At 44.4% G+C, this 12633-nt stretch overlaps 1 protein-coding gene across 2 annotated transcripts in view; it reads left to right on the top strand.

Annotated features, from left to right (window-relative positions):
• LOC119174585 (urocanate hydratase) overlaps positions 1-12633 on the top strand; it is a 60794-nt gene that overhangs the window by 20224 nt on the left and 27937 nt on the right. For both annotated transcript variants that reach the window (XM_075895399.1, XM_037425569.2), the window contains 8 exons: positions 1186-1339; positions 1914-2104; positions 3299-3365; positions 4182-4238; positions 5069-5155; positions 5769-5857; positions 6368-6430; positions 8036-8144. In XM_075895399.1, coding sequence (XP_075751514.1) covers positions 1186-1339; positions 1914-2104; positions 3299-3365; positions 4182-4238; positions 5069-5155; positions 5769-5857; positions 6368-6430; positions 8036-8144 — 817 coding nt within the window. The remainder of the gene's footprint in view (positions 1-1185; positions 1340-1913; positions 2105-3298; positions 3366-4181; positions 4239-5068; positions 5156-5768; positions 5858-6367; positions 6431-8035; positions 8145-12633) is intronic.

Below are 12633 nucleotides of genomic sequence, written 5' to 3'. Positions count from 1 at the left end.
ACAGAAGTACTAAGACTCAGAAGCGTACCTAAGATTTCGTCGCGATAAGCTTGTATTGCGATACTTCCCAGCCCTGCTGTATCAGTATAATGTACGAAATGACATGGTTTATTCCATGAACGTCTTTCCGTTTTGTAAAATAGGCCCCTATAACAAAAAATTAAGGCGGCTTCACTCCGGTGGCGCTATGCTCAAAGAAGTGAAGACCTGGGCGGACATGGTTGTCTCTGCTCATTTTTCTCTTCTTTTTTTCTGTTTTTAATCTGTTTCTTGTCTATTTTTATTTACATTTCAGTGCTTTTCTCTCGATTTATTTCTCGCTATTTTAGCGTTCCGTTTTTTCTCATTCTTTCACTCTCTCTATTTATCGCTTCCCCTTTCTTTCTATCTCTTTGTCAGTCTTTATCCCTATCTCTTTCTGTCTTGCTTTCGATTTTTCTATCTATTTTTTGCGTGTCATTATGTATACTTATCTATCTATTTCTTTTTGTCTTTATAATTTTTTGTATTCTATTCATTTCTCTCTATTTCCCTGTTTCTCTTTCCCTCTGTCTTTGTAATAGTGTTCTCTCGCTCATGAGAGTTGATCCACTCTACGCCAGACAAATCGGCACACGCGTTCTGGAAGCAAGGCATATGATGAAGCACAGGGAAAACATAGCACGTGACGGCTCATGACGATGATATTTTAATGCTCGCTCAGTACCCAACAATGGTTGACCTAAACAGCTCCGCTGTTAAAACATAGAACATAAGCTGCCCGGGTTTTTTTCTCTGTCACTGATATTCTTGAAGATCACGCATCCGAGGCCTTCTTAATAAAGGGACGACCGTCCAGTCTCCTCGAGGCACACTGGAAAGTCTGGCGATTTTGTTCAAAGTCGGGGACACAACCATTCTACATTTCATGAACGCAACTTCATTGAACGACCACTTGTGAAACCCTGTACTGCGTGTGCGTGTGCGTGTGTGTGTGTGCGTGCGTGTGTGTGTGTGCGTGTGTGTGCGTGTGTGTGTGGCGTGCAATGTGCATCTCCTTCTCTATTTCTCTCTTTCTCTTCATATCTCCTTTACTCTCTTATTCCTCTCTCTTTACGCGTAGGGTAGAAAATTGAACGTAGTCTAGTAAACGTCCCTACTTTTCGTACATTTTTTCTCTCTTTCACTCTTCTCTATCGTTCGCAGGGCGTACCCTATCGACGAGTACCCGGCCAAGACAAAGCAGGCTGCCGCCGTGATGTTGATGATCATGAACAACCTGGACCCGCAGGTGGCCCAGTTTCCCGAGGAACTGGTTACCTACGGCGGCAACGGACAGGTCTTCTCCAACTGGGCACAGGTATGTCCGCGGGCGGGACACACTCACACAGTCTCCGAAAACCGCCGCAGTATGGCGAAGGTAAATTACGCAAACAACTAATAATCTGACAGCCGAGGCAGCTTGGTTTATGCGCGCACGCGCGTAACTGTCTCACACACACACACACACACACACACACACACACACACACACACACACACACACACACACACACACACACACACACACACACACACACACACACACACACACACACACACACACACACACACACACACACACACACACACACACAAAACGCCCTCATGTGCCGAAAAGCAGGCGCAGGCTGCCAGAAGATTGCAGATGAAGCATAGTGCAATGCGAAATAAATAAATAAATAAATAAATAAAAATATAAATAAATAAATAAATAAATAAATAAATAAATAAAGGCACTACGTCAACACGCACACTCCAAGCTTCCTTTACCCCATTTTCTCGATATGGGAAGGAATCTTCAATTATAAAGATCGTCAATGCAGTTACACATGTGCTTTCTTACCCTATTCATTATCTTTGCCTTTTTTTTCATTCACCACCGTTGCTTACAGTTCTGGCTGGTGATGAACTACCTGTCCAAGATGGACGAGTCGCAAACTCTGGTCATGTACTCTGGCCACCCGCTCGGCCTGTTTCCTTCGTCCCGTCCCAGCCCACGAGTGGTGATCACCAACGGAATGGTCATCCCAAATCACTCATCACACGAGGACTACGACCGCATGTTCGCCATGGGGGTCACCATGTGAGCGATAGTTTTGAAGAAGTTGACACGATTCCTCCACTGCACTTAGAACGGTATATCATGCATTCTCTTAGAAAAAACGATGCGCATTTATTCCTTTACACAGGAATGACTGCTACTCCTACTGAGCTCCTTTTCTACTCCCTACTTAACTTGACTACTTCCTACTCCCAATTTTCTGCTTTAAAACTTCTTTTCGACTCCCTTTTCAGAGAGAGGGAGATAATAGGAATCGAAGAAAAACAGAAAGGCTAAACAGGGCTGAGCCCATTAGTTTACCCTGAACGGATGAAGAGAGGATAAGAAAATAAAACTATAGAATAGGAGAGAAAAATCACCGTTTGAGCTGATGTTTCACGTTTGACATGACCAATGACGAATCAGATCGGTGTCCTTGAGAAAACGCAACAGCGCTTCCGTTGCCTTTAGAAACTGCGATGGGCAGTCAAAGCGCTTCCTTTCAGTTGATGTAGAACAGTGTGGAGGTGGAGCCACTCATTCGAGTACGTCGGACAGTGACACAAAATGCATTCAGTAGTCTCATCTACAGCGCAGTCGTTGCACTCGGCGCTGTCAGCCATCTCGATCCTAAGTAGACGTTTGTGAGTTCCAGGGAAGAAGGTATACAGTGTTAACTGTGCCATCCTTTTTCAGAGTTAAAGGTAGGTAGAGTAGGAGTACTCTCCCATGAGGTGCACCTGTAGTGTAAGCGTACTCCATGTTACGAAGATATTTAACAGCTTGATTGATATGTGCGGTTTAACGTCCCAAACCCACAATATGATTATGAGAGACACCGTAGTGGAGGGCTCCGGAAATTTAGACCACCTGGGATTCTTTAGCGCGCACCCAAATCTGAGCACACAAGATATTGGACAATATCTTGAAATGAAAGTTGAGACGTTGAGAAATTTCACACATTCGATCTTAGTGTAATCCCCAACAAGACGCATCGTCCATTTTGTGCGTAGTTCAATAATTTACCATTGTACGTTTCATTAGGGTGATTTCAGGTCACAAAGAACGAGCTAAGAGTGTGATAATCATAGCCCCAAAGTTTTCTCCACCAAAGTACTTCGAAAGTAGACGATTTCGAACACAGTAGCCATATCTGATAAAGATTTGCGGAGGTATACAATAAGTCTTTTAGAGAGGAGCGCATACCTCTACGGTTACATCTCGTTTCTTTTGCAGGTATGGGCAAATGACTGCAGGCAGCTACTGCTACATCGGGCCACAGGGCATCGTGCATGGAACAACGGTAATGTTTTCGATCAACAGTGCCCCACACTTGTTTGCGAAGCATTGTACAGACCTGACGGTCGTCGTATTGACACGGTCCGAGTCACTCCGCTCAGAAACTGCGACTCGAACATTTTTAGAACTAAGTTAGAACTCGGTTTAACAAACTGATCACCATTTTCAAATTATTTCGTTAGATCAGGAATTTCGTGAAATCGAGAAAGTGATTTATCGGTCCTTTTAAACTCGAAAGTGTGACGTATAGATACCCAGAAGCTGCTAAGGCATTGCGTTTGCCGCCAACCCCCGCCCCCACAAAGGAAGCCCGAGGACGGGCCAGGTGACACCATGTCCGGGCGATGCAGGCCACGTCACGTGGAGTTATGACCGGCTAATATACGATGACGTGGATAATGATGGTGCGAGCATGCCAAGTGGGATATGTGCAATGTGATGATCATTGCTATCTGACCCATAAACTACAGAATCAGGAAAGCACCATCGCCACTTCTTGCGACGCCTATTGCATACGTAAGAGCGCCAACGACATTCTAGTCCGTTGTTATGTGAATGGGTGCAGCGTAAAAATTGGTCAAAGTAAAGCTATGGCCGTAAATAGGCCGACTATATGTCTTTATTCTATAGAGTTATCGCGGTCGAGGAGAAACAGCTCTGTGTTGAATCGCGTTTGGTGGTCAAAATTGTTCGTAAGTTCGAATTGATGACAACACTGAACCTTACGGGTATTTGACAGCGAATTGCATTTTCTTGGTTAGAACGGGAGCTTTGTAAAACCGAGTGTTTTTTTATTGAATTTTTACTGGATGTATTACAGATCACTGTGCTGAACGCCGGACGCAAGTACCTAAAGCTCGAAGACCTCCGAGGAAAAGTATGTGGACATGCAGATAGTGACGCTTCGGCTGCGCGTTAAGACTCCGAATCAATATCGGCTTACAACTACGCATCGAATACAATTTTAACGCCAGGTCCAAGAAGTTAAAAGTGGGTGAGGTGGTCAACAAGCGGTGAGGTTTAAAGGAGAGGAAACCATGCAACAGATAGAGAACTGGTCTTTAGTCGGTTAACTCTATTGCAGAGCTCGTATCGTGCTGCTGGGTATACGTTGGCGAATATTTGCAAACTTTTCTAAGGAAGACAACAGTACTTGCTTGTGTTTCTTTCCCTCTCTTATTTTAAGAGGGTATGATAGCGATAATGGCAATCGCCAGCCCCAGTACCGCATTTACTCGCACACTACCAACAAGGGCGAATGTCCGTCAGCTTTTGACCTGTTTGCAAACGGTATCTCATGATTAATAGTAGCGTTTCTAAACTGTTGGTGTATGTTGAATACACCGCCGGCTATACTCCGTTGCAACAAAAAAATTCTATTCATTGTCATCGTTCAACCTTGATTTCACAGTTGAGCCGTCTGTAAATTTCTCTTCAGCACGTATTACTCTGAAGTCTCGATTTAGATGCATATGTGCATCACTAAGTAAGTATGAAATAATAAAAGAACACGTGAAACTGGTGCACTCAACCACAGGATGCCCTCGACGTATAGACTTCCTATATTTCGGTTCTACAGTCTGCATTCTTAGCGTGAACGTAAGCCAACTTCCCCCCAAGTTACTATTCCAGTTCAGTGAACCTGAAGCTGGCGATGCGAAAAGAAAGTTGAAGAACGGCGCAAGCTTACGTTTCTGCCTTTTTCAGGTGTTCGTGTCCTCCGGTCTCGGTGGCATGAGCGGTGCCCAGGCGAAGGCAGCTGTGGTCGCCAACGGCATCGGAGTCATCGCAGAGGTACGCGCTGATACAGCATATCACAGGTCACAAACTCACCTCAGTTGGAGGGCCGCATGAATTTGTCTTCCGCAGATGCCTGGGCAGGGAAGAAGATAGAGGCGGAAGGGGTTGGGGTGGGTGTCACTGAGCGTCAACCGATGTTACTCTCAGTTTGAAAGAAGGCCTTTTTTTAATATCTTACGTACGGGTCGTTTCTGAAGGAGATTGAAAGTCAGGTTTCGAGAAACGTATTAACGATGATCTCCATGACGACTGAAATGATGAAATCTGAACGCCGATTCTGATATGCAGTCTTTTTGTTCGAGTGGTATGTTTCAACACGTACCGCGCGCACCGTGTGCCATGCGAAATAAATCCTGCAGTCTTGTCTGCGTAGTCCATTGTTCTACTTATTAATAAAGAAAAAAAAACATGGCGAAAAATACAGTCATGTGCCACTCGGGAAAGGTTCGCAGATCACGCACGTGGCCCGCAGGCAACGTGTTGGAGACTTCAGCAGTATACTAACTAAATAAGTAGCGAAGTACCCACTAACCTAACTAACCAACAAACTAGCAACTAACTTGCTAAAACAAAATGAATAAACATCGCTCTTTTGTTTATTCCGCAGATGTCCCGCGAAGCAACGTACAAACGCCACCGGCAGGGATGGGTGGATGAGGTCATCGAGGATATCGAAGAACTTATCAAGAGAATAAGGTACGTGTGAACGAAACCTAAATCTTAAACAATGTCTAGCGAGTAAAAAAAAAGAGAAAGAGAAATGAATGTTGCAGTTTATGACGCCAAGCTCTTCCTAGTTGCAATTAAGTAATTCATCAATCGACAAGTTATCTGCGATACTCTAACTCTTGCAGAACGTGTTATTCTAGTCTTTTTGGGCTCAACTTTAAGTCGATTATCTTTTCGATCAATTCCTAGCATCGTTACCAGTGTTCACTGATCATCAAATTGTATCTAATAGATGCCATAAGACAACGTCTAAAATGTCGGAGGCTTTCATTTGTATTTTGGAAAAGTGCCGTTAATGAAACATATTCGGCTGAGTTTTATGCGAAGCCCTTCATTGCACAATAAAAATAGTCAACGTATCGCACTTGCACGTTTATCCCTGTTAATTTATCAGCGAGACTTGGCTTACAGAAAAAAAAAAAGATAGGATTTGCGGATACGTGCAAGTTGTATAGTACACATGGACTGCATTTCCAGGAAAGCCAAAGCCACGAAGGAGACTGTGAGCATCGGATTTCTAGGAAACATCGTTACATTGTGGTAAGTTAATCAATTAGTGTCAAGTTCTTTTTTGTTTTGTTATTTTTTTCTTTACCAGCTATACTGGCATATCTAATAGTTCCCTGCAACACGTAGCTTCGCGGTAGCGTATAATCGGGGCTAGTTTATCCCATTTTCGCAAATTTCCGTGAACAAATATTCGTTATCCTCTCTCATCGTTAGTCCTCTGGCACCGATTTCTCTTTTTTTACTTCTATTGCTTAACGTGTCTTATCTGCTTGTGGTTCGAACAGGAATGCCTTTTATAAGTCGCCGATTTGAATAATATATGCTTCAATGGCTAATTTTGATATTATATACATAATTCTGTGCACACACTACTAGATTCCTTATATTCTTCACACATACAGGAACTATGCTTTTAAAAAAACCCAGAGCTTTCATAACACAGCACGCTCTAGAGTAATTTATTGTTGGGAGGCGGTTCACGGCAACTGTGAAGTTTTTATCTGCAGCAAAAAAAAACATTTCTGCAAATTACGTTTATTTAGCTTTCGGAATAAGCTATTACACGTACAAACGAAGTAAGGTTTCAGCAAGTGGAGCAAGAGGACTTGATTCTGACACCTACAATGCCAAGAGGGACAATCCGGGGGCTTTCACGAAATTGTTGATCGAAAAACTGGGCGTGAGGAACGTGCTACGATATGTTTTGCTCGGACGAAGTGTCACAGACGACAAAGTGCCACAGACGAAGGACGAAGTGTCACAGACACGTGGCTTCTTTTTAAGTTGCTGAAAGAGACACTAAAGAGAAGGACGTCTTTTTTTTTTGCATATTAGTAAAGTACAACTCCACAATCCAGAACGCGCCACTCGTATACTGCGAGACGACGGTTAGTGAGAAAATGCGCCAGAAAGAAAATGCGGGCGGAAGCTCCACCTTGGGATTCCCGCACCAAACACCGTGACGTAGAAGATTTCGATGGCGTCTACTGCGTTCTAAGTATAGTTCTTAATGCGTAAAAATGAAGTACATTGTCATCTGTGGGTGCAATATACTCAGCATGCGAAGTTTCAGGGAGGTTCATTGAGTCAATGTCGCGAAAATACAAAAACAAGTTACGGTTCGAAATCACTGACGTCACGTACGGAAATTCAGGCACGAAATTTAAAAATGAAACGTCAACCTTGATTTTCTTCTCTAATAATAAACTTATGACGGTGAAACTTGCGAGATTAGAGTTCACAGAGTACAGTATATGAATCGATAATATGTACAGTATATGAATCTATCTATCAATCTATATATATTATATAGAAATATGTTAGGTCATTGTTTTATTTTAGTGCGCCTTTAATTTTTTAACCGGGAGGAAGCGTCACTGAAATCAACGTTTTGACATGTGCACTTGTCCCGAAGACTGCAACTGAAGACAAGTCAAGACCACGTCTGGATACGTTGGCCCAACAGGATACCCAATGTCCGAAAGATTTTTCGTCGTTTCAAGTTTTTATCTTCCACTGAACTTGTGCTTTTTGTAGGTTAATTGTTCAGTGCGATGACTCAGCTATTTGTTAAGCCAAAGGCGTGTAAGTTTCGCTTCGCGCGTTGCTAAATCCATTCTACCCCTGTCCAACCAGGGAGCGCTTGGCTACAGAGCTGGAGGCCACGGGCGAACTCCTGGCGGACCTGGGCTCGGACCAGACGTCATGTCACAATCCGTTCAACGGAGGATACTACCCAGTGCAGGTCAGTGCGTAGGCTTCGTGCACAAGATATATCGCAAAGCACCTGTATCGCGGCCCTTGGAGACAAGGGCATTGAGAGACATTTGTGCTGTATCATCTCTCTATGTATACATTATCAGGACCGTCAGCCGCTCATCTTCACTGAGCACATTTCATGTCATTCTCACGATTTTAATACCTATATGTCTTACTCGCCGTTAGCTCGAGGAATTTTAAGCATCTCTACAGCCAGTCATTACACCAATTACCCGCATCTTCTGTTGTATTCTGTATAGGCGCTCTTTGGTGGCCCTGGCGCCAATAAACACATCATCATCATCATCATCATCATTATCATCATCATCATCATCATCATCATCATCATTATCACGCTCTGTGCACAACTGTGTGAGCCTAACAGTGACAGAACTCGTCGACTTTTGAGTAGACAGGGCGTAAGGTTGAAATCCGGAAAATATATAAGAAATGCACGGAGTTAACCCGGAGTCCAATGTCATTTGCTGACTAGCCAATCTATAGCAAACTACGGGAAGTGATAAAATCACAAGATGAACTACACTTTTATGTAAAGAGAAGAATAATAATTGGATCGTCCTACGTCCCAAAACCCCACCAACCTCTCCTGCATACACTTCTTTTGATAACAGAAACTAAAATAATAAACAGACAGTATACAAAAAGAATGGGAGGGCCCGAAGGGCATGATTCGATACTAGCTGATTCTAGAGGTAGCGCTGTTGTCAACTCGTGCATGCGCCACTCTTTGCTGGACCGCCCCGAAGCTCAAGGTATAGCTATATCTATCATCCTGTCCTCATGAGAAGCGCGGATCCGAATACCAGCAATAATTAAGATTTTGACTTTGTATGTACTTCTAACGTGGCGGTAGGCATCCATGGCATGAAACGGCTAACGGTATGTGTTTTTCTAATTGCAAATGAGAATGTAGTTGCGGCTTTGTTCTCCCGAAGGTGGGAACCGTGCTTCGACGTTAGCCTGCATGAAAAATGCAAAACGGAAAGAAACCGAGCGTCATTTGTAACGTCAGAAAACCTATCAACCAGGCCAACAATTATTTCCTCTAATGCAACTTTAAAATTGCAGAAGTGCAGGAAGGCGTTTGGCGTGGGTGTCTTCAAAGATATATAAAAACGCTAAAGCTGCAAGAAGGTGAATTAGGCCTATGTATGTTTTTCACCAGCCGTAGGTAAGTACAGGGTTCTCCCTTATAAAAAAAGGGGAGAGGGAAGATGTGAGGGCGAAGGTTAACTTTCGCGCAAGAGTAGCTGTTTATTCCAGCCCACACATTTATTTAGCTAGATCTAACATTTTAGCGCTCACGTCATTCTTCACGTGCAAGATTAGAGCAACGCACGCTTTTTTTACGATAATCGAGAATGGCGATCGAAGGTCCCTGATGTACGGACGTCGGCAAGATTTTGTTTTGGTGGATACAAACCCAACTTGCATCACTGCTTGGGTATGGGACGCACGTTAGTTTAGCTTCAATTGGGAGGGAGACAAGTACTGGCATTGCTTAGGCGGGGGGGGGGGGGGGGCGTGCACTTTTTGACCCACCCTGCCCACCACCCATGTAGTAATGTCGCATTCAAAAAATTTCATCGCTTCCCGCCTCTACGCCCGGAAAGCGAGGATCAGAGGATGGTAGTTGTGAAAAGTACGCCATCAGATTCCTGTTCATTTTCGCATCCATTGCGGAGCTTTGTTTCTGTCGTATTCGAACAACAATGGGTAGGAGAAAAAAAAAAACGCTGCGGTGCCCCCCTCTCCTCAGTTGGAGAACTTTGAGCACGCCTGTGTTCTTTCAAACATTGCCTCTAGTGCGAGGCAAAAGCCTGAGTTTTTGAGCTTGCGAGCAGACATACTGAACGGCGCCGCAAGGGTGGGTTAACATATGGTTCGGGGTGTATCGGCTCAGCAGCGCGGCAGGCGTAGCTTTGGTTTGTTTTGTCGCCCAGGGAAACTGCGAAGTCTTCCGATGACGGCGATGCGTGCCTTCTCCGACGGGACAGCGGAGGATTGAGCTGCAGGTGCTGAAAATGGGGGAAGAAGGAAAAGAACAACATTTTTGGCCGCAGCCAGGAATGAGGGAAGACGTGCGTATGGGCAGCGCGCGCGCACGCACACACAGATGGTCGCGGTGCTCAACAATGGCCGTCTGGGGCGACGTAAGATGGAAAGAGAGCGCGGGGATCGAGATAGATTGAACGACGAACGGAACGAAAATAGGCGATCCGCGTAGGAAAAAAGAGGAAGCCACAACGAAGAAAGAGAAAGCACGAGGTTTCGAAGAGGATCGCGAGGAGGAGAGAGTTTTTGCTAGACGAGCAACGATGCGTACATCATCGCTGGCATCGTGATGAAGTGCTCGGTGGAATGATTTATGCTACGCTTCTTCGGGGGATAAAGAGGAAGAAACGTGAGCGGAAGCGCTATTTTTTGTTTCTCTTGTACGCTTTGTCTTTGAATTCTTGGCGGGGAACGAAAACAAAGAACTTTTATGTTTGAGTTATGTGACTCCGCCGAACACTGACGACGCGAAGTTGTTCGCGACCGCCTAGCCAGCTACTTGCAGCCCAACCTATCCAAGCTCCCCTACAACAAAATTCTTGCCAAGCTGGCGTCACCTGCCGACCAAGGTTGCAAATATGGCGACAGTCGCAACCGCGTAGAGCAGAATTTCAAACTAAAAACAAACGAAAAAAATGCCGCCATATCCACGAAGTGAATGATGATGAGTGGGCGAAGCTCTGGAGGAAAACCTGGTAAACCATGAATCTTCCGTACACTTTGCCCACTCGATTTTATTACAATGCTCCCCCCTAGCGTACGTCGCTGCACTAAATCGAACGATTGCCTTCCACCAATGACACCTGCCATATGTGACATCATTCCTATTTTATAACATCTCGCATCTTTCATCATCAACTACAAGTGCCGCCGTCTAGTTTATAACATCTTGCATCTTTTCATCATCAAATACAAGTACCGCCATCTAGGGAACACTGCAAGAACTAAACGAGAGGTGGCTACATACAAGGGACGCTATCACCATCTAGTGAACACTGCAAGAACTAAACGAGAGGTGGCTACATACAGGGGACGCACAGCCCACGCCCTAAGGAGCTTCGCCCCTAAAAATCGGGGGAGGGGGATGGGTGTGCTCTGCTTCATTGCAAGTGCTAAGACTTTGGATTTATCAGCGGTGATTTTTATACCAAATTCGAAAGAAAAAATTGAAGGCGCAGATCATAACAAAATGTACCTGGTTGTGAATAGATATTCGCGATGATTAATTAATGTCAAGACACCAACTTTCCCAACGTTCAACTCTTTTATACGAAGACAAACGTTGCGCCCGCGTTCGTATTTCTTCCTATTGTCTTGTTTCGTTGCGATATTTGCGATGATATTAACGTTAATGCAGGGAAGACCCCTCCAGCAATGTTTTTTTTTTCAAGAAAGACAACACCAGCGCTCTGAAACCGACTTGGTTTCCTGTATTTTCAGGAACAGTCAACCTTAAGGCATCAAAATGAACGTCCAGAAGATCAAATTGCAGTTTCTTCTAAACGAAACTTTGCTGTAGAGTCATCTTTTCGTACGCTGATTGTCTGCTTTACATTCAATGTGATTCAATGCCGCTTTCACTGTGAACGGATTTCGGTGATTCGAAACGACGCTAATTTGCGTTCTATGGAGTACTTAAAAATTAAAACAGGCAGCACCTCCAATGTGCTGTCACATTCTAGTATTTCGTGCAATCCAGCTCAAATGTGGCTTCATGTGTCATTTCATTAGCGTGAGACGATGCATACACTCAAGACCTGTGATGACACAAATTTGTGAGAGCTTGCAAATTTTTGTATATACCAAAAGGGGAAGGGGGAGAGTAGGGGTAAATTTTCACTGCAGCATCGCCAACTACCTTCCGAACCCCCCACTCACTTAAGGTCCTTACGATTTGAGCAGAGCTCAAAAATGAAGTACATGGATGGGTAGGGCGGGGTGGGGGATCCGCCCCTTACGCCCTATGGTTGCATGCCACACATGCATGGTAAAACGTCCTTAAAGCCATGCTTCAAAATGACAATTTTCGGTGCTTTTATTATGCTATAATGTTGAATAAACTGAAGCGTACTGAACTCTTAGTGATAAAGTTAGATTCCTAGGCTTTCTCGCAACTCGCTGAACACTCGCCATAAAATTTTAGGCGAAGCATATGAATATGTTTCCATGTTTTCTGTTTTTCACGAGCACGTTTTCAGCGAGAGAAGCGAAGTCACAAGAAAAACAAACGAACGAACAAACTTCACGTTGAACTATGTGCACGTAGGGACCAACATCAGCTCGAAACTTCGAAGAACTCCATTATCATGCCTTTTTCGCGCGAAGTCAGCGGAGCGCGCGGCTCAGCTGTCCTCACCTGACTGACTTATGGCGAGACGCTTCGCAGCTGCTGTGCCTAC

This window comes from Rhipicephalus microplus, chromosome 5, assembly GCF_043290135.1.
Source record: "Rhipicephalus microplus isolate Deutch F79 chromosome 5, USDA_Rmic, whole genome shotgun sequence".
NCBI classification, from domain to species: domain Eukaryota; kingdom Metazoa; phylum Arthropoda; class Arachnida; order Ixodida; family Ixodidae; genus Rhipicephalus; species Rhipicephalus microplus.
This window is presented reverse-complemented; position numbering and strand designations above follow the sequence as displayed.